The 25,894-nt window shown below is 44.3% G+C and overlaps 2 protein-coding genes across 2 annotated transcripts; both read left to right on the top strand.

Moving 5' to 3' along the window:
* Nucleotides 1-1,016: 1,016 nt before the first annotated feature.
* saga (S-antigen; retina and pineal gland (arrestin) a) lies at nucleotides 1,017-25,520 on the top strand (the record flags this gene model as incomplete). Its single annotated transcript, XM_083928161.1, has 15 exons — nucleotides 1,017-1,064; nucleotides 2,037-2,097; nucleotides 2,911-2,955; nucleotides 4,573-4,721; nucleotides 6,285-6,335; nucleotides 7,153-7,212; nucleotides 7,298-7,365; nucleotides 7,522-7,657; nucleotides 8,462-8,546; nucleotides 8,645-8,717; nucleotides 20,824-20,961; nucleotides 21,102-21,179; nucleotides 22,726-22,740; nucleotides 23,121-23,183; nucleotides 25,403-25,520. The coding sequence occupies 15 exons, from the start codon at nucleotides 1,017-1,019 to the stop codon at nucleotides 25,518-25,520; spliced, it is 1,188 nt and encodes a 395-aa protein (XP_083784287.1).
* LOC310957798 (nuclear factor 7, ovary-like) lies at nucleotides 14,623-15,924 on the top strand (the record flags this gene model as incomplete). Its single annotated transcript, XM_083928531.1, has 1 exon — nucleotides 14,623-15,924. One exon carries the CDS (start codon nucleotides 14,623-14,625, stop codon nucleotides 15,922-15,924), a length of 1,302 nt encoding a protein of 433 aa, XP_083784657.1.
* Nucleotides 25,521-25,894: the final 374 nt, after the last annotated feature.

Here is a 25,894-nt window from a genome sequence, read left to right as displayed (position 1 = left end):
TTTTTATTATTAAAAGTGTTTAAAAGTGGAATTATTCAACTCATTAAGTGTCAAACTGAGAGACAAGAGTCACAGCACCTGAACCTTTACTATTTATTAATGGAATAAACATTAAAAGTCATAGATATACAAATAAATATAAGGGATTATGCTGCTTTTCCACTTGTAATTAAGTTTCTTGTCATTTTCTTAAGTTTTAAGTCATTTTGCTTCAGTTTTAGTCATTTTGCTTAAGTTTTAAGTAATTTTGCTTAAGTTTAAGTCATTTTGAATCAGTTTTAAGTCATTTTCCTTAAGTTTTTAGTCATTTTGATGAAGTTTTAGTCATTTTGCTTAAGTTTTAAGCCATTTTCCTTAAGTTTTAGTCATTTTGCTTAAGTTTTTAGTCATTTTGCTTAAATTTCTTGTAATTTTTCACTTGTTTTTAGTCATTTTGCTTAAGTTTTAGGTCATTTTGCTTAAGTTTCCACTCCTAACGGGGAAAAAGAAACTGAAACTTCTCACAGATTCTTTATTATTTAGTTTGAGAACAAAAAACAACTAAAACTGAAAGAAACAAACTGAAATTCTTTCTTTACATGTTGATGTTTGATGTAACTGTGTTCTGGTTCTGTTGGAGAACTTTATTTGGACCTTTTGGACTTTAATCATTTAAAGACAGGTTCTGATGCTGAGTCAGCTCATTGTGTCAAACACTGATTTAAGCTGAGTTTGCATTGTGGCTGATTATTGCTGTAGAACTGTGATTTTAACACTTTTAACACCGATTCTTTTCTCCTTTAATACGAACCCGACCATTAAAGTGTCTGATTAAACACAAAAGAGCATTCAGGCAACAACGCTGCAGTGGAAACACAGGAAAACATGCATTACTTAAGTTTTTTGTTATTGTGCATCGTCTCAGCTTCTTCTGTGGTTGAACCATTTGATTTTGTCACTAAACAGATAAAGATAAAGTTTCTTTTGTGTCTCGTTCTCGCTCTTTCAGGCGCCGCTGATCATCGATCTGCACCAACATGAGTCCAAAAAATGTTGTTTACAAGAAGATTTGCAAGGACAATTCGGTGAGTGAGACGTTAAAAATAAATAAATGTGCTTCGCTGTTTTAGTGCAGAACAACAGACAAAGTAAGAGATTTGACATGTGACTGTCGAAGGTCTCTCCGGGTGTTATCATTCCTGGTGTCGTTTGATTAAAAACCTCGGACGCTTCATGTTTATCTTTATTTTCCATCTCACTGAGTTTAAATCTGTGAAAGCCGCGGAGTCGCTCGTCTGATGCTCGTCTGACGCTCAGCGGGTCGAGTCCGGGTCACGCTCTGTGTCAGAGTTTAATCACTAAACGATTTCTTTAAACTCGAGCTGCTACACCTGCACTACATTATTAAACACTATATATGACGTAATAATGATAATAATAATAAACACCAGGTGTCTGTTTAATCTTAAATGTGTGTGTGTGTGTGTGTGTGGGGGCCGTAGTTGGACAGGTAAATGGTAAATGGACTTTAGGAGCTGGTGATCGAACCACCATTTTGCATCTGTTTTCATTCATTTTGCATCTGTTTTCAGTCATTTTGCATCTGTTTTCAGTCATTTTGCATCTGTTTTCAGTCATTTTGCATCTGTTTTCAGTCATTTTGCATCTGTTTTCAGTCATTTTGCATCTGTTTTTAGTCATCAACTCCAGTCTCGCATCTCTGCAGAAGGCATTTAACACGCACGCACGCACGCACGCACCTCGTATGCCTCTGAAATATGCCTCCAAATCGTGTGAAGCGTCCGAACAGCGTCGTGTTCCCTTCACAGATCTCCTCAAACTAAATAATAAAGGATCTCTGATAAGTTTCAGTTTCGTTTTCCGCATTAGGAGTGGAAAATGACTAAAACTTAAGCCAAATGTGACGAACCCCCCCTGACCACATGTACCCCCCCCCCAGTGTTATCTGATGTGTCCTGTAAATTACTTACAGTAGATAAATGCACGCCGTTCCTGTCCTCTGTTGTCATGACGACTGTGTCTTTACGCCGCCTCAGGTCGGCGTCTACATGGGGAGGAGAGACTTCGTGGACCGCGTGGACTCTGTGGACCCAGTCGGTGAGAGTCCAAACGCATCTTTTCATCTTTAATCTTTACTTTATTGTTCTCAACGCTGACGTTTGTCACACAACAACATATTAAATAAATAAATAAACAACATTTAATACACAAAGAGAGTAAAAAGGTGAGAACTCAGCACATTAAATATATTTAAAATTAAATTATCAACCACAAGTATTTAATACATTTGTTTAAAATTGACATAAATTAAAAATGTTTTTATGAGAAAATTATTTTAATTGTCTTTAATTCGTCAAATTTTCTGATATAAACATTTTTAATTTATGACCATTTTAAATAAATATATTAATTATTTTTGCTTGATAAAATTTAGTTTAATAACATTTAATTTTAAATATATTTAAATGTCTCTACATTTAAACATCTTTTGGATCCGTGTGTTTGTGTGTTAATTTTGTCAAATTTTCTAAAAAAACAAAAACATTTTTAATTTATGACGATTTAAAAAACTTTTATTAATTCCCATTGCTTGATAATATATATATATTTTAATAATTCATATTGTTTCTATTTAAATGTCTCTACATTTAAAATCTTTTAGATCTGTGTGTTTGTGTGTTTAATTTTTAAATTTAAATTTAAATTTTTAATATGTGACAATTTAAATACTTTTAATTCTTATTTCTTTCTCTTAATATTTTTTTACACTTAATTTAAAACACATTTAATGATGTATCTTCTTACCTTTGCATTACCCCCCCCCCCCCCCCATTGTTACACAGATGTATTTATTTATTTATTAATTAATTAATGAATTAATAAATTGTTGTATTTTCTTTTCCCCACCAGACGGCGTCATCATCATCGACCCTGAGGCTCTGCAGGGCAGGAAAGGTCCGTTTCTTTCACCTCAGCATCGTCACAGACTTTGTTTTCTAACCTTTACTGTTGTGATCCAAACAGATATCAGTGTTTATTTTAATACACAAACGCGTCCACGCACAAAACTCTGCTTTAAAATCATCAAATATCAAAAGTGTTTGTTCATAAATCTCTTAAACAACTTCAAACCTGCTCAAAACCACCAAACATTCAATCATTACCAGGATTTTAACCTTTTGAACGACAGGTTTATTGTTCAGAGTTTTAATTATTTATCACAAAAAACACAGAAGATTAATTATTTTCCGTTTAATAAAAAGTTTGTTGATGAAATTTTGTTGGTGATTAGAGTCTTGGATTTGTCAAAGTTTAGCAAAACGACTTAAACTTAAAATGACAAGAAACTTAAGCAAAATGACAAAAAAATTTAAGCAAAATGACTAAAAACAGATGCAAATTACTTAAAACAGATGCAAAATGACTAAAAACAGAAGCAAAATGACTAAAAACAGAAGCAAAATGACTAAAAACAGAAGCAAAATGACTGAAAACAGAAGCAAAATGACTGAAAACAGAAGCAAAATGACTAAAAACTGATGCAAAATGACTAAAAACAGAAGCAAAATGACTAAAAACAGAAGCAAAATGACTAAAACAGAAGCAAAATGACTAAAAACAGAAGCAAAATGACTAAAAACAGAAGCAAAATGACTAAAACAGAAGCAAAATGACTAAAAACAGAAGCAAAATGACTAAAAACAGAAGCAAAATGACTAAAAACAGAAGCAAAATGACTAAAAACAGAAGCAAAATGACTAAAAACAGAAGCAAAATGACTAAAAACAGATGCAAAATGATACTGACTCTGGTTCCCCCTCGTGGGAAATGAAAATGTCCTGTTCAGTCTCGACGTAACACCCTTTCAAAATAAGACTTCCGGGTCCAAACACTCCGTTGAAACAAAACAGAACCAACGTCTGAACATGTGAACGATCAGGATCAGCTCTGTGCTCAGTTTGACTCTTTTTCATCCAGAAGAAAAAGGTCAAAGGTCAATTATGATGTTTTTAAAAACTGTTCAAACAACGGGGGGCAGCGCTGGAGTAATACGAGGCTCGGACAGGAAATCTTATTTTGAAAGGGTGTTACGTCACGACTGAAATCCTCATGCATCAATATTTTTGCTTAAATCCTTTAATCACCTTTAATTCAGCCATTTTCAGGATTTTGTCCCTTTTTTTAATATCAGTTTATTTATTTTAAGTTTTAATTATTACAAAAAAACACAAAAGATGAATTATTTTCCGTTTAATAAAACGTTTGTTGAGGAAACTTTGCTGGATTTGTCAAAGTTTAGCAATAAAATCAGTGATTGCATGAATATGTTTTATGCATTTCAAGATACTGACTCTGGTTCCCATTGACTTCCATTATAACCACATTATTTAAGTCATTTTAAGCCTTTAAATTATAAAATCATGCGTTTTGTAAAGTAGGTAAAGTCCCTTTCTTACCAAAATTTACGCCACAAACTCTAAAACATCCAAAATAATCACAAAACCCCCAAAAACAACAGGAATAAGGATGAATGTTTGTAAACGTATGAACCGAAGTGTCTGTGCCCCCCAGTGTTCGTCACCCTCTCCTGCATCTTCCGCTACGGCAGAGACGACATGGACGTGATGGGCATCGCCTTCCGCAGGGAGCTCTACCTGTCCACGCGCCAGGTGTACCCGCCTCTGCAGGACCGCGAGAAGGGGATCCACACCAGGACGCAGGTGAGGTTTCCATCTCATCATCATCATCGTCATCATTATTATTATTATTATTAATATTATTATTAAACCTTAATTCAATAGAACAGAATAAAAAAACAAACAAAAGCAGAACAATTTACAACACATCGTATTAATTACAACTAGGGCGCCCTCCCACTGTGCCTCCGTGCCGTGCCCCGTGCTTTAGGGTCCTCGTCCCCCCCTCCAGGCCCGTTTGTACTCACACTACCTGGGCCTCGGAGAATGCTTCTTGCTGCCTATACGTCATCACGCCGTAACACGTCACACGCATTGATGACGTCATGGCGATGCGTGGCTTTGTTTCCAGATCTTTCCGTAGACCTCGGAGTTTTTGTGCGTCTTGTCGACTGTTTTTGAATCTTTTCATCGACCAAATCTGCAGTAAACACTCCACCTCCGCATCACACCAACGTGAACCTTTCACCGCCATTGTTTGAAATGTCCGCGCATGGTCCCTCCTTCTTTTTTCTACGTCCCAACAGGCGCACAGGAAATGACCTCAGAACCGCCGTAGGCCTCGTGCTCGTTCACATGCGCACGCTCGTGCTCGTACACGTGCAAACGTGCTTTACTAAAGCCCACCTCTCCCAAACGGGCCGTGGACGGTCTAAAGACGTCACCCAACTAAGGCCTAGCTGGTTCTGTCTGTGACCATGTGACCCTGTCTGTGACCTTGTGACCCTGTCTGTGACCCTGTCTGTGACCTTGTGTCCCTGTCTGTGACCTTGTCTGTGACCTTGTCTGTGACCTTGTCTGTGACCTTGTGACCCTGTCTGTGACCTTGTGACCCTGTCTGTGACCTTGTGACCCGGTCTGTGACCTTGTGACCCGGTCTGTGACCTTGTGACCCGGTCTGTGACCTTGTGTCCCTGTCTGTGTCCCTGTCTATGACCTTGTGACCCTGTCTGTGACCTTGTGACCCGGTCTGTGACCTTGTGACCCGGTCTGTGACCTTGTGTCCCTGTCTGTGACCCTGTGTGTGACCTTGTGACCCTGTCTGTGACCCTGTCTGTGACCTTGTGACCCTGTCTGTGACCTTGTGACCCTGTCTGTGACCTTGTGACCCTGTCTGTGACCATGTGACCCCTGTCTGTGACCATGTGACCCCTGTCTGTGACCTTGTGTCCCGGTCTGTGACCTTGTCTGTGACCATGTGACCCTGTCTGTGACCTTGTGACCCTGTCTGTGACCTTGTGTCCCGGTCTGTGACCATGTGACCCTGTCTGTGACCATGTGACCCTGTCTGTGACCCTGTGACCCTGTCTGTGACCCTGTGACCCGGTCTGTCTGGATGGGGGGACCCTCCTCTAAAAGGCTGAGCCCCAGTGGGCTCGGGGTCGTTCCTGCTAAACTCTGAGCTTTGTGAGGAAGCAGGGGTGAATGTGTTTTTGTCTGCAGAGGAAAAAAACTTTGTCAAAATAAACCACGGAGAAAAATCTGATCCTGTTTGTTGATCTTTAGTGAAGAAACGTATCGTGTTTCACTTGTTGATGTTTTTGTGGAAAGCGCTTCACGAGTAAACGTTACTGACTTCACTTGCAGGCCAAGCTGCTGCGTAAGCTGGGAGACAACGCCTACCCGTTCTTCTTTGAGGTGAGCTGCACTGTCAGGGTACACACACACACACACACACACACACACACACACACACACACACACACACACACACACACACACACACACCAGGGGAAAAGGGAGACATCTGTGCTGGGCCTCATTCAGTCCCATGCATGTGGCTCAGAGTCCAGTTCAGTAAACAGTCTCTGGGTCCGTCTCTGTCCTCTCACGCAGCAGCACTGTTGTTGTGATGTGACGCCGCGGGGTCAGAGGCCGGAGGTGGGGCCGTGACGCCGTCCTTTAACAAAGTCTGAGCTTTCACCGTCCAGACCACAACGCCATGGGGGGGCGTTTACAATCTGCACACTCTGGGAACCGGTTTCTAAAGATCCTGTTTATAACGAACCAGACTGAACCAGACTAAACCAGACTGAACCAGACTGAAGATGAGCGGTTACAGGAAAACGTGTCTCCGTGTGGACGGGCCTTTACGTTCATTTTGCAGCGCCGGTGCTGACGAGCACTGCTAAAATTACAGGTGTTAATATTCCCCGCTCACGTGTTTCACCGAGTGCTGAAATGGAGACACAAGTTTCCTTTAGTTTCAGCTTGAAATGATCCCAAACTTTGTTGTTTTCTCCGACCCGTCTCTTCCCCTCATCCCTCCATATTTCTTCTCGTCTTCCTCTTTGTAATCTTCTTCACGCCACCTGTCCACCATGGATGTTGTGTCCGCAGTGTAAGCCTGTTGTGTGACTGTAATAATCATACGTTAGGAAACACAGTGCGCTGCATATTTATATTAAATTAACGACTTAAGCTATGACCTCACTCACTGTTTCTGTCTCCTCAGTTTCCTGACAACCTGCCTTGCTCAGTGGCTCTGCAGCCGGCGCCCCATGATGTCGGCAAGGTAAGAACCTGACCCCCCCGGTACTGATGGAGCGAACACGCCACAGGGTGGTGACGCCTCCTCTCTTCTTCTTCTTCTTCTGCAGCAATGTGCCGTGGAGTTTGAGATCAAAGCGTTCAGCGCGGAGAGCCAGGACGCTAAAATACGCAAACGGTGAGTCGCTGAACAGGTGCTGGAACTCCTGACGTGGTGTTTTCAGGGTTAGTAAAGCGCTCAGGAGCGTGCGTCTCTCTGCGTGCATCTTCTTTAATGTGAAGAAGAAGATGTCTTGGTTTTTAGTTGTCATGTTTTCCCTGCGTTGTCCAACAGGAGCACAGTGAAGCTGATGCTCAGGAAGGTCCAGTACGCTCCGGAGGGCGAGGGAGCGGCGCCCTCTGTTGAAACCACCAGGGACTTCGTCATGTCGGAGAAACCGCTGCACGTCAAGGCCAGTCTGGACAAAGAGGTGGGGCTGCTCCACTCTGACCCTCTAAACTTAACCGTCTCCTTTAGTCGTCTAAACTTAACCGTCTCCTTTAGTGTCTAAACTTAACCGTCTCCTTTAGTCGTCTAAACTTAACCGTCTCCTTTAGTCGTCTAAACTTAACCGTCTCCTTTAGTGACTAAACTTAACCGTCTCCTTTAGTGACTAAACTTAACCGTCTCCTTTAGTCGTCTAAACTTAACCGTCTCCTTTAGTGGTCTAAACTTAACCGTCTCCTTTAGTGGTCTAAACTTAACCGTCTCCTTTAGTGTCTAAACTTAACCGTCTCCTTTAGAGACTAAACTTAACCGTCTCCTTTAGTGTCTAAACTTAACCGTCTCCTTTAGTCGTCTAAACTTAACCGTCTCCTTTAGTCGTCTAAACTTAACCGTCTCCTTTAGTGGTCTAAACTTAACCGTCTCCTTTAGTGACTAAACTTAACCGTCTCCTTTAGTGACTAAACTTAACCGTCTCCTTTAGTCGTCTAAACTTAACCGTCTCCTTTAGTGGTCTAAACTTAACCGTCTCCTTTAGTGGTCTAAACTTAACCGTCTCCTTTAGTGTCTAAACTTAACCGTCTCCTTTAGAGACTAAACTTAACCGTCTCCTTTAGTGTCTAAACTTAACCGTCTCCTTTAGTGACTAAACTTAACCGTCTCCTTTAGTCGTCTAAACTTAACCGTCTCCTTTAGTGGTCTAAACTTAACCGTCTCTTTTAGTGGTCTGAACTTAACCGTCACCTTTAGCTGTCTAAACTTAACGGTCTCTCTTTGCTGTTGTTTCCAGATGTATTACCACGGTGAACCCGTCAAAGTTCACGTCAACGTCCAAAACGACTCCAGCAAAACCATCAAGAACATCATCGTCTCAGGTAAAGACGAGCGCTCAGCGTCAGAGGCGTGGCGTTCATGTTCCCGCTGTAAAGTGGAGGCGTGAGCGTAACTTTCTTCTTCTTCTCCTCCTCCTCAGTGGATCAGGTCGCCACCGTGGTGTTGTACTCCAACGACAGCTACGTCAAATCCGTGGCCATCGAGGAACCGGGGTAATGCACCGCTCACAGTCCATCTGACAGAAACGACGCTTTCAACGTCACAGATACGAGAATTGAAATCAGAATTTCCACGTTTGTTCAAAACAAACAACCGAGCTTCACGGGAACAGTTCAGTCAAGTCATGTTGAAATCAAAATAGGGAAAATATTTATTTCCACGAGTTTTCTGGTTCAATAAACTCGTCAAACAAACAAACGTCTCTACGCCAAAGTTCGAGTTCTGACCGTCTTTCTCTGTAAATCCTAATCATTTTTAAAATTCATATAATCATTCATTCATCTTCATCCTCTCGTCCCTGTCGGGGTCGTGGGGGGCTGGAGTCGATCCCAGCTGACATCGGGCGTGAGGCGGGGTCCACCCTGGACAGGACGCCAGTCTATCACAGGACACATAGAGACGAACAGAGACAGACAACCATTCACACCTACGGGTGATTTAGAGTCATCAATGAACCGAACACCTGCACGTCTTTGGACTGTGGGAGGAAACCGGAGAACCCGGAGAAAACCCACGCAGACACGGGGACAACATGCAAACTCCACACAGAAAGGATTCAAACCAGGAACCCTCTCGCTGTGAGGCGACAGTGAGGACCGCCACACCACCGTGTCGCCCTATATAAAATACATTCTGTCCACCAGAGAGCGTTTAAACATCACATTTGAAATAACCAACAAGTGATAGTTTCAATAATAAGTAATAATTAATCGCTGTTTAACGTTAACGCTAGGGAGGGAGGAGAAATCCAACACGCCCTCCTGCCGGGGGGGGTCGCCGCAAACGGCAGCAACTCCGACCTTCATGTCGAGGTCGCCCTTCATGTCGAGGTCGCCCTTCATGTCGAGGTCGCCCTCAGTGTCCCCCGAGAGAAAGGAAGGGAAAAATTACAGCAGACTCCTGACAGGCTGCGTGAACTCTGTCCGAAATTAATAAATAAAGTAAGTAATCCAGCTGTCAAGGCATCAGTGAAGGTGTCAAACAGAGAGCAGCAGCAGCAGCAGCAGGAGGAGGAGGAGGAGGAGGAGGAGGAGGAGGAGCAGGAGCAGGAGCAGGAGCAGGAGGAGGAGGAGGAGGAGGAGGAGGAGGAGGAGGAGGAGGAGGAGGAGGAGGAGGAGGAGGAGGAGGAGGAGGAGGAGGAGGAGGAAGTGAGACGGTGCAGTTTATCCCTTCGTCTGTTGCCTTGTTTGTTGTTCCCGTGGATCGTTCTGATGCAAACTAAATGTGCTGAACTCGTCTGTTTCATGAGCGAACGTGTGCGGTTATAAAAAGACTTCCAGGGCGTGTGCTCGGGTGCAGCCCTGTTGGCAGAAAGCGTTGGCTTTTAACATTTTTGGCACCATTTGTTCGTCTGTATGTGACGCAGCGCGCTTTAACCTGACTCCAGTGTCTCAAGTCTCAAGTTAATTCCTTGAGACCGTCGTCACACACCGATCCCCAAACCCCTGCATCAACATGTGTTCTGTGTGTGTAACTGTATTTCCCACGTATGCAAAGTGAACTTGGATTCTTTGGAAGACGCTAAATAAAGTTACGATTCATTTTATGAAACAAGGTGAAATTGAATCAGCAGAACTTGAGAGAGATGAACCAGTCACCAAAGGCACGAGCTCCACCATGAACTCTGGTGCCTGTGTGGGCGGCATTAACCATCGGCCAATCACTGGCCGTTATACCTGACTAAACTTAACCGTCACCTTTAGTGGTTTAAACTTAACCGTCTCCTTCTGTTTTCTAAACTTGATCAAACTCTATTAAAAGCTCCCAAGTTCTGCTCATTTCCAGGTTCATGCCTGAATTTAGAGCATATTTATTTTGCTCTTATGTCCAAAAAAAAATATTTTTCCACACAATGTCTGTGTAAATATTTCTGACTTCACCTTCTGTCTGAAAAACTCTATTTGAGCACCTGCTTCTCTATTGACTGTTGGAGTTTTAGTGAAACCAAAATGTTTGTTTCCTCGTGAATTTCAGCAGGTAAATATTTTGAACCCCGCTGTTTTCAAAAAACACAAACAAAACCCAAATGTATGAATGAGACTGAATCAGCAGACGTTACAGCGAATGATGAGGGAGATAAACAGACTTTATTTTTGGTTTTCTTTTCTTTTTTGTGTTTTTAACCGGCTCACCGGCATCGTGTGCAGAAAAACCGATTCAGTCGGCATTTAATGCACAACAACCGACTCGCTCGGCGTTTGTAGAACAACCAAATCACTCGGCATTGAACGCACAACGACCGAATCACTCAGCATTGTGTGCAGAAAAACCGATGCACTCGGCATTAATGCACAACAACCGAGTCACTCGGCATTGAATGTGGCCCTGTCGGACCACTCGGAGGAATCCAGATTCCCGCGGTGACATCCGCAGAACTTGGAGACGGCGCTGCCCACAGCGGAGAAGAGTCTGCGGATGACGTTGGACTCCGGTGGTGTCTTCAGGTGACGTCTGACCGAGGAGGCAATGAACTTCTCAAGTGCTGGTTCCCCTAGTTTTAGGGAGATCAGCACCATCTGTTCGTTGCCCCACTTCTTGCACAGGTCCCGGAAGATGGTCTTGTCGAGGTTCTTGAAGGTCTTCTGGGTGGCGTGGAAGTCTACACCCTGGACCTTTGCCCATATGACTTCAAACAGGTGCTTCATGATGGCCTCGGGGTCTGAGCAGGTAAAGGTCACTTTGTTTTTCCTGTATGCCCGCCCGACCAGCTGCTCCACAAACGCCTCGATGAACTGCTTGTTTTTCTCCTGCTGCGCCGCAAGTTTGGCAAGTGTCTCTTTAGTGACTGAGACGGTCGCTCCACCGGTCGATGCTTTACTCGTTGCACCGGTCAACGCAGGCAAGTGCCCCATGGAGCACTCCAGTGACTCTGTAGGTGGCATCAACTCACTGGCCGTTATACCTGCGATCAATCTGTCACTGTGGGTGTTGAGCTGAGTGTTCATCCACCAACTCATCAGTGCCAGGAAACTCCACGCTCTGTCCTGGATCTCAGCGTACATGTCAGCATCTGACTGAGGAACACAAACTGTCCTGCAGGAAGAGACTGTTCCTGACGTTCCTGGATTCATCTCTGGTTCTGTTCCATTTGCAATGTGTCCGTAGAGGAGATCACTGAATTCCTGTGTGAACGTCTGGACTTTGAGAGGGGAGATGTTCTTGAATTTTGTCATCTCCCAACCTTCATTTCCATCCTTTAGTGTTTCACCCTCCTCGGCCAGCAGAGAGGGAACCAGGTCTGTGATCTGCTGCGGTGATTTCCTGCTTTCTTCTTTGGGGTCCAGGTCGAATTTGTCCACCACTTCTCTCGCATTACGAGTGATCCACTGTTTGGTAAAATACTTTGCAAAAAAGGCCTTGATCCTCTTCTCTGCTCTCTTCCTAAACCGAAGGTCCTCCTTTTCAGTTATCGGACTTGGGACGTCTTTCAAACTCCTCACGTCATCAGCAATGTCTTCTACGACAGCCTCGATGTCAGAGGAGCTTTGGGATCGCAGCGTCAACTCAGAACGCGACTCTTCATCCAAAAGAGGTTCAAAGATCTGAGTCACCTCCTCTTGGATCATGTCTCTAATCCTGTCCTCTGGTGTGGCCTCCACCGGGGCTTCTGTGTGTCCGTGGTCATCGTCTTCTAGGTCTTCTGGGTCTTCTAGGTCTTCTGGGTCTTCTAGGTCTTCTGGGTCTTCTAGTTCCAACGGTGTAACCGCCCTGTGCCTGTTGTCGTCTCTGTCTGGGTCTTCTGGATCAAAAGGTATGACTGGTGTCTGCCAGCGCTCCTGATCCTTGGGGTTGTCCAGATCCACAGGTGAAGCTGATGCCTGCCTGTGGTCTGATGACTTGAGTTTTTCGGGGGAGGTGGTCGGATTTGGTCTTCTCCTCTTTATTAGAGGTGTTTTGACTCTGGCTGTGAGGGCCTTTAACAGTTTGCAGACGTATTCAATCATAGTGTTCAGCCTGCGGGGGGGAGTGATGCGGTGCGTGCTCGCCAGAGAAGAGTTGACGTGTTCTGAAATGTCTCTGCTGAGCAAACTCGACAAGCGGTTTGAGCTGATACCCTGGATCGGGTTCTTGATGTCCAGAACGTCGGAAAAACTGCGTGAGACAGCGTCCCCCACACAGGACTGAATGTCCTCCTCAGACACTTTAGTTTGGCCCTGGAGAGCTCTCAGCACGGCTTTGGACAAGGACCGTATGATGTCCAGCAGCAGTTCGGCCAGCACGATTTTAGTGGGGTCATCTGCGGTGCCTGTTTTCAACAGCTCCAGCTGTTCGGGGGTTATCCTTTTGAAGTAGGATTTGATCAGATAATTGCACAAATCCACGGCTCCTGACTCGTCCGTCTGTGGCGATGCTGGTCTTGAGAGGGCCATCGTGGCTGTTGTTCCTTCTGAATGCTTTCTGTCCTGAATGTCCGTCGAAGAATCCCAGTGAATAACCGAGTTATTGTCCTTCCTGGTCGGAGCCACGTGAGCTCGTGTGCAGCAGCCGTTCAGGTCTGGAGGCAGATCCAGAATGTGACGGAACTCTGAGTGAGATCTCATTTACATAGAATTATGATCAAAGGCAGTTCTTTAAGCTCCGCCCCCTCAACATCAAAGCCGCCGCTGCTAGGCAACAGCAGAGCACTTTGGCTGTTTGTTTTTATTCAAACAATCAGTGAATGAAATGATTTTTTTGGCTCAGTCTGAATTTGAACTTTGAAAGTTAAAATGATTATCATACTCCTTTGATAGACTCGAGCTTTCACCATGAAACACAGCGACAGACTTGTTGTTAATGCTGTCACTTCTGAAATGCTGTGTAGAACGCACTGTTTTATTGACTCACAGATTCAAATTTCCAAAGAGTGTACAAGGTTCACTCACTTGTTATCTAGCCATAGGTTGTCCCATGATGCCGGCTGATGATTCATTTTTGTATCGTTTAATAGCAGTTTATGCCATATAACTATTAACCTGCAATAGTTGCTTGACAAGGTGCTGCTACCTGTAATTGAGCCTTGTCTCCAGGACGACAGTTTATCACAGGGCACAGACAACCATTCACACTCAGATTCACACCTACGGGGAATTTAGAGGCATCAATTAACCTAACACCTGCATGTCTTTGGACTGTGAGAGGGAGTGTGATTGGCCTTAAATTGATTCTGCAGCAGAACTTCAAACATACAGCCAATGTCATTAAGAACTATCTTCAGCATAAAGGAACAAGAAGTCCTGGAAGTGATGGTATGGACCCCACAGAGCCCTAATCTCAACATCATCCAGTCTGTCTGGGTTTACATGAAGCGACTGAAGGAAGATCTGTGGTTCCTGAGTTTATGAAGAGTTGATAATGTTTTAAGAAAGATCAAAACAAATGCATGATCTTATACGGCATTTGGGGAAGTGAGGGAAACGTGGAGAATACTGCAGTGAAGTTAAACACAGTTAAAGGTTCAGCGTTTCTCCCCAACAGCTTGAACACGCCCAAGTTACTCTTTGCTAGAGGTTAATTGTGCCAATAATCTGATTTGGATTCTGCTTTTAACCACTGAGTAATGAGGGGAATTATGCTCATAGATGACCATGATTCTGGTGAACGTTAACAGACTCGGAAACACCTTCAGACCGTCAGTTTTATTGCTTTGTTATATAAGATTTACAACTGACCTTTGGACTGATCAAGTTCCATCTACCCTGAGACAAACCAGTATTGGATCTAACTATTGTGCCTCACTGAGAAGAGACACGAGGACAATTTCACCCTGATAACAAATTCACCTTTTCCACTAAGAAAGGACAACTAATAGGAGGGATTCTGCCTCTTCAGCCTGCTGACGACTCACTGAAGTGTTACAAGAAGACGATTAAGGGAGGACGGCCGGTAGATATTTTTTCTGCTTCATTCAGAGACTTAATGGCTTCTAGATTAAAGGAAGATCTCCGCTGTCTGGTCTGCAATGACGTTTTTAAAGATCCTGTCACGCTGTCGTGCAGCCACAGCTTCTGTAGAGCTTGTCTGCAGAGCTGGTGGGCAGAGAAACAAATCCAAGAGTGTCCACTTTGTAAGAGACGACAATCAAAGGAAGATCCTCTCAGCTTGGCTTTAAAGAAGTTTTCCACACAGGAGAGTGATCAGAGATCTTCAGAGGCTCTCTCTAGTCTGGACTTTGAGAAACTCAAACTTGATGAAGCTGTGGGACGACTTAAGGAAACTCTTGAGCCCTTAAAGGAGAAGTTAAAGGTTTTTGAACAAGTTAAAGACGAGTGCGATCGAACAGCAGAACACATGAAGGTCCAGGCCCGACGCACAGAGACGCAGATTAAGGAGCAGTTTAAGAAGCTTCACCAGTTTCTAGAAGAGGAAGAGGAGGCCAGGATGGCTGCACTGAGGGAGGAAGAGGAGCAGAAGAGTCGGAGGATGAAGGAGGAGACAGAGGCTGTGAGCAGAGAGATAGCAGCTCTTTCAGACACAGTCAGAGCCACAGAGGAGGAGCTGAGAGCTGGAGACGTCTCATTCCTGCACAACTACAAGGCTGCAGTGGAGCGAGTCCAGCAGCGCCCCCTGCTGGAGGATCCACCGCTGCTCTCAGGAGCTCTGATAGACGAGGCCAAACACCTGGGCAACCTGACCTTCAACATCTGGAACAAGATGAAGGACATGGTCTCCTACACTCCTGTGGTTCTGGACCCAAACACGGCCGGGTCGTATCTGGTGCTGTCCTCTGATCTGACCAGTCTGAGACTAGGAGAGAAACAGCAGCTTCCTGATAATCCAGAGAGGATCGATTATCACTGCTTCTCCGTCCTGGGCTCCGAGGGCTTTGACTCGGGGACTCACAGCTGGGAGGTCGAGGTTGGAGACAGCACAAGCTGGAGACTGGGAGTGTTGGCAGAGTCTGTCCAGAGGAAGGGAGACATCTGGTCTGAACTATGGAGGATCGAGTTGTTGTTAGGTGGTCGATTCAGAGCCTGTTCTCCATCACATCCAGACACTGATCTCTCTGTGCAGACCAACCTCCAGAGGATCAGAGTGGATCTGGACTGGGACGCAGGAAAACTGTCGTTCTGTGACGCTGATACTGACACACACATACACACCTTCACACACACTTTCACTGAGAAGATGTTTCCATTCATAAGAAGTTGGAGTAATCTCCCAGTGAAGGTTTCACCCGTGAAGGTCTCTGTGGCTGTGGAACAGAAATACGGTAGATGATTAATTCATTTTGTGAACATGAGTTAAAGGTTGAACGTGTAGAACGATCAGCTCCATCTAGAGTCTCCAGATCATCGTCGCAACAACAAAAAAGAAGTCCAGCAGTGGGGTTGCCAGGTTGGTCAGACCCGGCCCAGTAACTCCAGGAGAGCGGAGTCTGTTTGAGCCTGTTTGAACCCGTCCCCTCCAGAAAACCACAGCATCAAAACAAGGATTAGAGGAGTTTGACTGACAGTTAGCCTTAGCTGTTAGCGTTAGCCGTTCCAGCTAAGTGCAGATGAAAGTGATGTTAGCATCAAGGAGCAGCGTAGCCATGTGGGCGTGCGTTTGAATGATTGTGACGTTTCTCAAACTTAATAAATACCACACAAATAAACACTAAACTGCTTTTCTAGCTTAATTTTGTTATAACTTATTTTTCTGCTGTAAGTAAAAATTCCTTGGACAGATTTAGCTTCTCCGTCTGTGAACATGTCGGGTTAGCTTGAGCTAAAGATAGCGCTCTGTCACAGACACACTGGCACGAATGATGAATTCTGCAAGTTTCATAAACTTTATAACCATAAATAACTCTGAGCACAGTCAATGTTGTTGTTTCTTATTTAATTTCCTTCAGTCATCATGTCTGAGTTGAAATAAATGTGATTTTGTGAAAACACATTTTGTAGTGACTATTTGTCCTTAGTTTGTTTCTTTGTCACAATGATGTTGACTGGGGGAATCTTTTGACGCTTGTGTTTGTAGAAAATCCAAAAAGGTATCGAAGGAGTATAGTTGAAAAATAGATGGTATTTTATTGTAACAAAAACCACAGTTTAACTGGTAAGTAGGGTATAAGGCAGACTGGATATTTGTTAAATCTGAGCACAAAGTCAATCCAGCGGGTAGTGAGCAGCAGGCAAACAGCTGTGTGCTCCCAGTCAGCCACACCTCCACCAGGTCACCTTCCTGTTTAATGCTCCTTTGACCTGTAGAGGGCACAGATTCTCCAGAATATAGGACATAGAGCACTTATTATTAGAATTAATTCATAATTGAAACAAAAAGGTTAAAAATGGCTCCTACACATTTATTACAACACTGTTTAAATTAACACAGTTTCAGTTACGCCTCAGGGTTTTTGTTTTCTTGCATAATCTTTGTGTATGTTCGTGTTCATAATCTTCAGATTTGATATTCGATGAGACTTTGCACTTTGACGTTTCACTCGACTTTCCTGATCTAGAATATAAACTTTATGTACCATAATTTCCGGACTATAAGCCGCTACTTTTTTCCCTCGTTCTGGTCCCTGCGGCTTATTCAACGGTGCGGCTTTTCTACGGCTTACCGTAACCAGGGGCACGCACTACCGAGGATGCGCGAGACCGAGGCAGACATCTGGCGCCAGGTAACGAGAGCAAAACAAAGAGTAGGAGAGCGTCAGCGACAGTTTGCGCGAAGAAAGTGTTCATGCAAACACCCTCAACATGGAAAACACACGGAGAAGTGCATATGATGCTGCTTTTAAGTTAAAGGCAATCGATCTGGCTGTCAAAGAAGGAAACAGAGCTGCTGCACGTACCCTTGACATCAATGAATGGCTGGTTATTTTGATAACGTAAACGGCCGCGGGACTGCACTTTTACTGCCGTGTTACAGGCGAGCACTTTGTATTACTTTGCACCGTTGTATTATTTGTACTCTGCACGAATGCTGTTCGCCATGTCAAAGATGTGAAAGTTTGATTGAATGATTGAAAGATTTATTGTTAATAAATGGGACGCTTTGCGTTCCCAAACAGTCATCTCTGTCCCGACAATCCCCTCCGTGGTAGCAGGAACCCCTATATACTACGGTAATTACACATCAAAACGCCTGCGGCTTATAGTCGAGTGCGGCTTTTATATGGAGCAATCTGTATTTTACCCTAAATTTAGCTGGTGAGGCTTATAGTCAGGTGCGCTTTATAGTCCGGAAATTACGGTATGTCTGTTCTCCATGTTCATACTATAACTCGTCTGTTTGAGGTTAAACTAAAGGTGATTTTTAGAGCTGCTACTCACGATTCATTTCATTGTTGATGAAACTGGATAAAACTTTGTTTGTTTGGTATAACATGTGAAAAAATGAGTAAAATAAAAGCCATCAGTGTTTTCCAGATTCAAAGATGACGTCCTCAAATGTCTTGTTTTACCCACGATTTAAAGATATTCAGTTTGTCACAGAGGAGGAAATAAACTTTCTGTATTTATTAAATGAAGAGTTCATTGTTTATCTCATACTGTATTTTTTAAATCCTCCCTTGTGTCTTTTGTAAGCTGCTGGAATCTCAAAGGATCTAAGTCTAAGAGCGTGCTCACACTGTCCTTGGGTACCGCGACCCGGGCTTTAGGGTACTTGTCCCCCCTCCCTCTCCCCCCCACGCCCCAGCCCCGTTTGTACTCACACTGCCAGGGCCACGGCCAATACTTCTTGCTGTCCATACGCCTTCAAGCCGTAACACGTCACACGCATTGATCGCGTGTGTGTGGCTTTGTTTCCAGATCTTTCCGTAGACCTCAGAGTTTTTGTGCGTCTTGTCGACTGTTTTTGAATCTTTTCATCGACCAAATCTGCAGTAAACACTCCACCTCCGCATCACACCAACGTGAACCTTTCACCGCCATTGTTGTTGTTAAATGTCCGCGCATGGTCCCTCCTTCTTTTTTCTACGTCCCAACAGGCGGACATAACGCTACTGCTGTAGGGCTCGTGCTCGTACACGTGCGCACGCTGGTGCTCGTACATGTGCAAACGGCTCCGCTGAAGCCCACCTCTTTCAAGGTCCACGGCCCGCTGGCCGCAGTTGTGCGCGGAGCGGGTGCACTCACACTGCTTAAAGGTACCAGGCTTTAGCTGAAAAACCGGTTTTGGCCCCGGCCAGAAGGACAGTGTGAGTGGGCTCTTAAAAATCAGGAAATATACACATTAGAGAAGCTGGTTTAATCGATTTTCACAACTGCAGCTCCAGTGATTTTATGTTTTCATTTAATCTACGATGTTTTCTTTATAAAACAAAATGTTCTGCAAACGTTTGTGTCTTTAGTTCATGTGTTGTTTTGTGTGCATGAAATACATTTAAATGTTCCTGTGAAGCACAATCAGAAGAAAATGCACTTAAAGCTGCATCCTCTCTAATGTCCAGCAGGAGGAGACTCCACTTAAAGCTGCATTCTCTCTAATGTCCAGCAGGAGGAGACTCCACTTAAAGCTGCATTCTCTCTAATGTCCAGCAGGAGGAGACTCCACTTAAAGCTGCATTCTCTCTAATGTCCAGCAGGGGGAGACTCCACTTAAAGCTGCATTCTCTCTAATGTCCAGCAGGAGGAGACTCCACTTAAAGCTGCATCCTCTCTAATGTCCAGCAGGAGGAGACTCCACTTAAAGATGCGTTCTCTCTAATGTCCAGCAGGAGGAGACTCCACTTAAAGCTGCATTCTCTCTAATGTCCAGCAGGAGGAGAGTCCACTTAAAGCTGCATTCTCTCTAATGTCCAGCAGGAGGAGACTCCACTTAAAGCTGCATTCTCTCTAATGTCCAGCAGGAGGAGACTCCACTTAAAGCTGCATTCTCTCTAATGTCCAGCAGGAGGAGACTCCACTTAAAGCTGCATTCTCTCTAATGTCCAGCAGGAGAGTCCACTTAAAGCTGCATTCTCTCTAATGTCCAGCAGGAGGAGACTCCACTTAAAGCTGCATTCTCTCTAATGTCCAGCAGGAGGAGACTCCACTTAAAGATGCATTCTCTCTAATGTCCAGCAGGAGGAGACTCCACTTAAAGCTGCATTCTCTCTAATGTCCAGCAGGAGGAGAGTCCACTTAAAGCTGCATTCTCTCTAATGTCCAGCAGGAGGAGAGTCCACTTAAAGCTGCATTCTCTCTAATGTCCAGCAGGAGGAGACTCCACTTAAAGCTGCGTTCTCTCTAATGTCCAGCAGGAGGAGACTCCACTTAAAGCTGCATTCTCTCTAATGTCCAGCAGGAGGAGACTCCACTTAAAGCTGCATTCTGTCTAATGTCCAGCAGGAGGAGACTCCACTTAAAGCTGCATCCTCTCTAATGTCCAGCAGGAGGAGACTCCACTTAAAGCTGCATTCTCTCTAATGTCCAGCAGGAGGAGACTCCACTTAAAGCTGCATTCTCTCTAATGTCCAGCAGGAGGAGACTCCACTTAAAGCTGCATTCTCTCTAATGTCCAGCAGGAGGAGACTCCACTTAAAGCTGCATTCTCTCTAATGTCCAGCAGGGGGAGACTCCACTTAAAGCTGCATTCTCTCTAATGTCCAGCAGGGGGAGACTCCACTTAAAGCTGCATTCTCTCTAATGTCCAGCAGGAGGAGACTCCACTTAAAGCTGCATTCTCTCTAATGTCCAGCAGGAGGAGACTCCACTTAAAGCTGCATTCTCTCTAATGTCCAGCAGGAGGAGACTCCACTTAAAGCTGCATTCTCTCTAATGTCCAGCAGGAGGAGACTCCACTTAAAGCTGCATTCTCTCTAATGTCCAGCAGGGGGAGACTCCACTTAAAGCTGCATTCTCTCTAATGTCCAGCAGGGGGAGACTCCACTTAAAGCTGCATTCTCTCTAATGTCCAGCAGGAGGAGACTCCACTTAAAGCTGCATTCTCTCTAATGTCCAGCAGGAGGAGACTCCACTTAAAGCTGCATTCTCTCTAATGTCCAGCAGGAGGAGACTCCACTTAAAGCTGCACTCACCAAATACAAACGTGAGCCGTGGCTGAAGCTCATTTGCGGAGTTTGGAGGCTCTGTAATAATATAATACTCGTGCGTTGTTGCTGTGTGTTGTTGGTTTACCTGACTGCTGTGTTCTCTGCGTTCTACCGGAGTTTAAATGTTTGTTTGTGTGTTCTCGTCTCAGGGATTCGGTGTCTCCCGGAGCATCGCTGCAGAAAGTCTACACGCTGCTGCCTCTGCTGGCGTACAACCGGGAGAGGAGGGGCATCGCTCTGGACGGCAAACTAAAGCACGAGGACACCAACCTGGCGTCATCGAGCATGTGAGCGAACACAAACCTTAGATGGATCCAACGGTGGACGGACGGATGCATCCTGCACGCCACTGAATGACAGCTCAGAGATAATAAACGTCCTCACTTTACAACATAAATCATTCATTTAAATACTGTTTTTCTTTCAGTATCAAGGAAGGTGTGCTGAAGGAAGTCATGGGGATCATGGTTTCATACAGAGTCATGGTGAAGCTCATCATCGGAGGGTGAGTCTCGTGTGTGTGTGTGTGTGTGTGTGTGTGTGTGTGTGTGTGTGTGTGTGTGTGTGTGTGTGTGTGTGTGTGTGTGTGTGTGTGTGTGTGTGTGTGTGTGTGTGTGTGTGTGTGTGTGTGTGTGTGTGTGTGTGTGTGTGTGTGTGTCCAGGTTTCCATCCAAACTGCAATTTCTCACCAAATTTTTCTGAAAATCGTCCAAACAAAATGTAAACCTACTGGTTTGCAAACCATTGTCAGTTGGTTCATTGGGATCAGCAGTAGGTGGCGCTGTTGCTCTAACCCAGAACTATTCAGTTGCCGCCCCACGGGCCTGATCCGCCCCGTGAGGGAATATTTCCAGCCCTTTGAGTAGAAGCCTGTGTTAAAAAGCGATTCATTGACGCTGTCCTCCCTCGTAACTCAGCTCAACTGTCTCAGTGCGTCAAATATCGGCGTGCTCGGAGACTTGCTCCATGCGCTCCCTGTATGCGCGGCCACAACGCTCCGCACGCTCCTGCTCCACTCTTCTTCGTGGGTTTCTGAATCCTCTTGGCAACAGCTCGCTAAGTCTTGTTTCAGTATGGTTATATCTGAGGTTAAATCACCACATCGATGTCTCTTTTTACTCAGAGAAGTTTTTGTTTCTGTCTCTGTGAAGCCTGAGTTTCCTCTGCAGCCACATCTGAGTGTAAAGAGGAGAAGCTGAGAAAAATCATGCTACTCTGCATTTATGTTACGTTCATGTGTATCGGCCCAGTTTTTATGAATAAACTCATGTTTCCTATGAGCTCGTCAGCCTGGGAAAGAACAAGTGACTGAAGTCATCAGAGAAATGCGGATTGAGGTGGATTTAAGTTTGACGCATTGAGAAGAGACTGTTCCGGCTTCTATGGATGAGATGAGAACAGCTATCAGCAAGTTAGCTGTTAGCACGTCACACGCTTCAGTGATCTGATTGGTTGGTTTGGCCCGTATGTTGGTGACAGACAGATGGTTTATCCAATCAGAAACCAGGATTTTCACCCCTTCACAAAAGATCTTTAAACCAGAGTTCAGATGGATCTGCTGAGACCATGAGACTCATCTGAGGGAGTCGGGTTACAGGCGCTGTTATAAGAAGAGCTTCAGTCAAAGCTCAAACGTTGGGGAAAACATGATGAAAACATGACTTTTCTGTAGTTTTATGTGTCAATGTAAGGGGAGTTACACTCCCTCATCGTTCCACAGGCAATCTTTCATTTTTAGAAGAAGAAATAAACAAAATAAACTCACAATTTGTCATGAACGGACGTATTTGCACTCTTATTATTCTTATCCAGTCATAAACATTCAGAATTCAAGTTTCTTTTAAGGTAAAAACCTCGTCAACTCATGAAAACACACATTTTATTCAAACTGGACGGAAACTCATCAAAACTCACCCGTCTTAGTTCGTCTTCCCCGCAAATATCACCTGCTGCTGCAAACTCATACATGCTTTTCTGTTGGTTTGTGTTCAGTTCAAATAAAACACTCAACATGCATTTTCTTTTCATCTTTGTCTCTGCTGCGCTCACAGGATGATGGGATCAAGGTGAGTTCATGTCTTCTTGTTCTCCTCAGTTGTAGAGTAAAAAGTAGAAAATGTCTCGAGGTAGAAACAAAAGAGTCGTCATTAATTGTTGCGCGCTATTGTAACGAGAAATCTTGCGTCATCTTTCAAGTTCTACTCACGGAAATCTTTAATAGTGACGTTTTTTTTTAATTCTGAAGCTTTTTCCTGCTTCGGAAATCAGGATTTAAATGTTATTTTAGTAAAATATTCACATTTTAAAGCTTTTTTTAATCCTTGCTGTCGTTTTTAACAGTAGCACGCTTTAATCTACGCAGACTGTTTGTGTAACGCACTTTGTTGACGTCATTTAATGTGAATTAGTTCATGAACAGAGTGAGAAACGTTTGCTTTTGTTGCAGTGAGGTCGGTCTGGAAGTCCCCTTCAAGCTGATGCATCCTAAACCTGATGCAGGTACGCAGACGTGTTTTATTTGGTTGGTTCTTTGTTAGCGTCTCCAAAATCATCCGTATTTAACAGCATTTTTTACCCCAGAAAAACTAGATTATGGGTGTATTTATTAACTTACATAAATGTGTTTAGGCGTGATTTTCAACCAACTACAAACCTTCTGTTTTTCCTGTCTTTTGTTTTCTTTATCGCTGCCAACAGTGAAGGAGAGGTGAGTTAAGAACAATAGTCTTTATGTCGTGAACGGTGCGGGGAATAACACAATGTAACCGGACCCAAATGCAGACAAGGACACAATGATACTAAAGAAATATTTAATAACGAAAACAAAGGGATGCAATTACACGAGGCGGTCGAGGGGAACAGGAACAGGGTAGCATACGGGGATCTGGACAAGGGAACGGGATCTACGGAGGGAAAGAACGAGGAAACAATAAGTGAACAACCAACACGAAGCGAAAATGCAATCAAACGAGAAACGGGAGCCAACCGACGAGAAGTTACCACGTAAATGAGACGCTCTGGCGCCGGATCTGGCACACATTCGGCTTCTTATACAAACAAAACACACAGGGAAAGACACAAGCAGGAGAAACAGACAGAGGGAGACAAACTCACACAAAAGGACGAGGGAAGAGACCGACAGGACCTGGATCCTGACATTTATTTAGCTTGACTCAACGAAGCGTCAGTCCTGTGTGAATAAAAGATCAGGACTCACTGTTTGGGCGACTCTCTGCATGAGGATCAACGTTTTTTAAATTTATTTTAGCTGCAGACTGTTTTTCAGTTTAACAGTGTAATTTCCAGCCACCGTTTTCTAACCTGGCATCACCAAACTATAACCTCAAACGCTTATTAATATGAAACCTTGCAAGGGACGTTATTAAGGATGCAGAGCAAAATGTCTCTGGACACAATTTGACACCTACAATCAATCGGAGTAACGAGGCGGTAGCGCTTGGTCCTTTTTTAATGCAGGTGAAAACGGCGTCCTGGTCACAGACTTCATCAAATTACAGCTGAACATTTGAACCTTTGAGGAGAGAAACAGATTAAACCGTAACAGAATCTAGTTTGACAGCGCTGGACCGAGGATTCTGGTTACGTTAACTAGAGACGTTAACGATCCAGATACCTGGGCTGAGCGTGTCGGCCGTTACCGATCTGATCCTCCTGTTGAATGAATGAAGCGTATATTAGAACATTAGCAGCAAAAAGAAATCAATAACACTTCCATGTAAAGCAGGGAAGTCAAAGTCAAATACATCAGAGGCGAGCCGAGGCCCGGACTGGTTCAAAGTTTATTAAAATGATGCATTTAACCTGTTGAACCAAGACCTGACACAGTGAACCGTATTTTATTTAATGATTAAATGAATAATCCAATATTTTCTTATAACTTTAGTAATTCCATGTGAAAACACTTTCAACAGGCAAACAGCAAAAAAGAAATAAAACATGTTCCTTAATATCAAGATAAAGACGCACAGCTGTGTGAACATGTGCTCTGCCTCCCACCGAGCCTTCAACCACCCTGCTCTCGTCGTCCACCTTCCCTTTAGCCGTTATTGGGGGCGGGGGGCTGAACGTTGACATCTGCCCTGAATGCTGATGAGTAATGAAGCCGAGGTGGCCCACTTGCGGCGCTGCAGTGAGTTTGCGGGCTACCGTTGCCTTGTGGGTAATGTAGTTTTGTTCATTCATTCATTCATCTTCAACCGCTTATCCCGGGGTCGGGGTTGCGGGGGGGCTGGAGCCGATCCCAGCTGACATCGGGCGTGAGGCGGGGTCCACCCTGGACAGGACGCCAGTCTATCGCAGCAGCTGTGGCTTGCGGGCCGGTTTTAATACTAATCAAATATCATCCCGGGGACCAAGATAATTCATTCGCGGGCCGGATCTGGCCCGCGGGCCTTGACTTTGACACCCATGATGTAAAGTGCAAGCAGATATTTTCAAACAGCCTAATTCACTCCAAACAGAACTGAAGTTACTAAATCGGTGTAAGTGTATTGTTGCGTATGATATCAATAAAAAAGAAATGACTGGATCGGCCTCATTCAGCCAGTATCTGATCCGGGTATTGGATCAGTGCATCTCTAGTTGTTGTCGGCTCTACCCGGCCGTCTGCACACGTGATAAAGTGATAAAGCCCCGTGATAAAGCCCCGTATCGTGTAAACGCCAGCGGCTCTTCTCCAACACTTTCCCCCTCTTGTGTCGTCTGCAGCGAGGTGGAGGAGGAGATGGAGTTCCAGGAGTTCAAGCGCTCCTACCTGAAGGGGATGATCGACGACGAGGACGAGGAAGGAAACGTGTCGGGCGGCGACGAGCCCAAAGAGAAATAAACGGCTCCGTCAGTGACGACGACTGAAACGGAGACCGCTGGGAGTTTCAGTCGCCTCACAGTTTGTTCTAGAAAGAGTTAAAGGACCGTATCTGTGTTTTTGCGTGTTAAAAGGAAGGATTTTTGATACGGCGCTGTATCAATAAGTCACTCAACTACATACGGACTTAACCTGCAGCCTGCAGAGTCTGAACGCGTCGTCTTGGTAATAATATTGAGGCTGGAAGCTTAAAAATAGTACGTTTATATTATAAAAAATAACATTTATCACTGTAGTTACTTCTTATGCAGACAAATTAAATTCTATTTCCACTTTTCCAAACACAAAAGTCACTGGTCTGGGTAAAAGAAAATACTCTAATTTACTTTTTTCAT

This window comes from Echiichthys vipera (genome assembly GCF_963691815.1).
Source record: "Echiichthys vipera genome assembly, chromosome: 15".
NCBI classification, from domain to species: domain Eukaryota; kingdom Metazoa; phylum Chordata; class Actinopteri; order Perciformes; family Trachinidae; genus Echiichthys; species Echiichthys vipera.
Note: the sequence above shows the minus strand (reverse complement) of the source record. Positions and strands in the feature narration are given on the sequence as shown.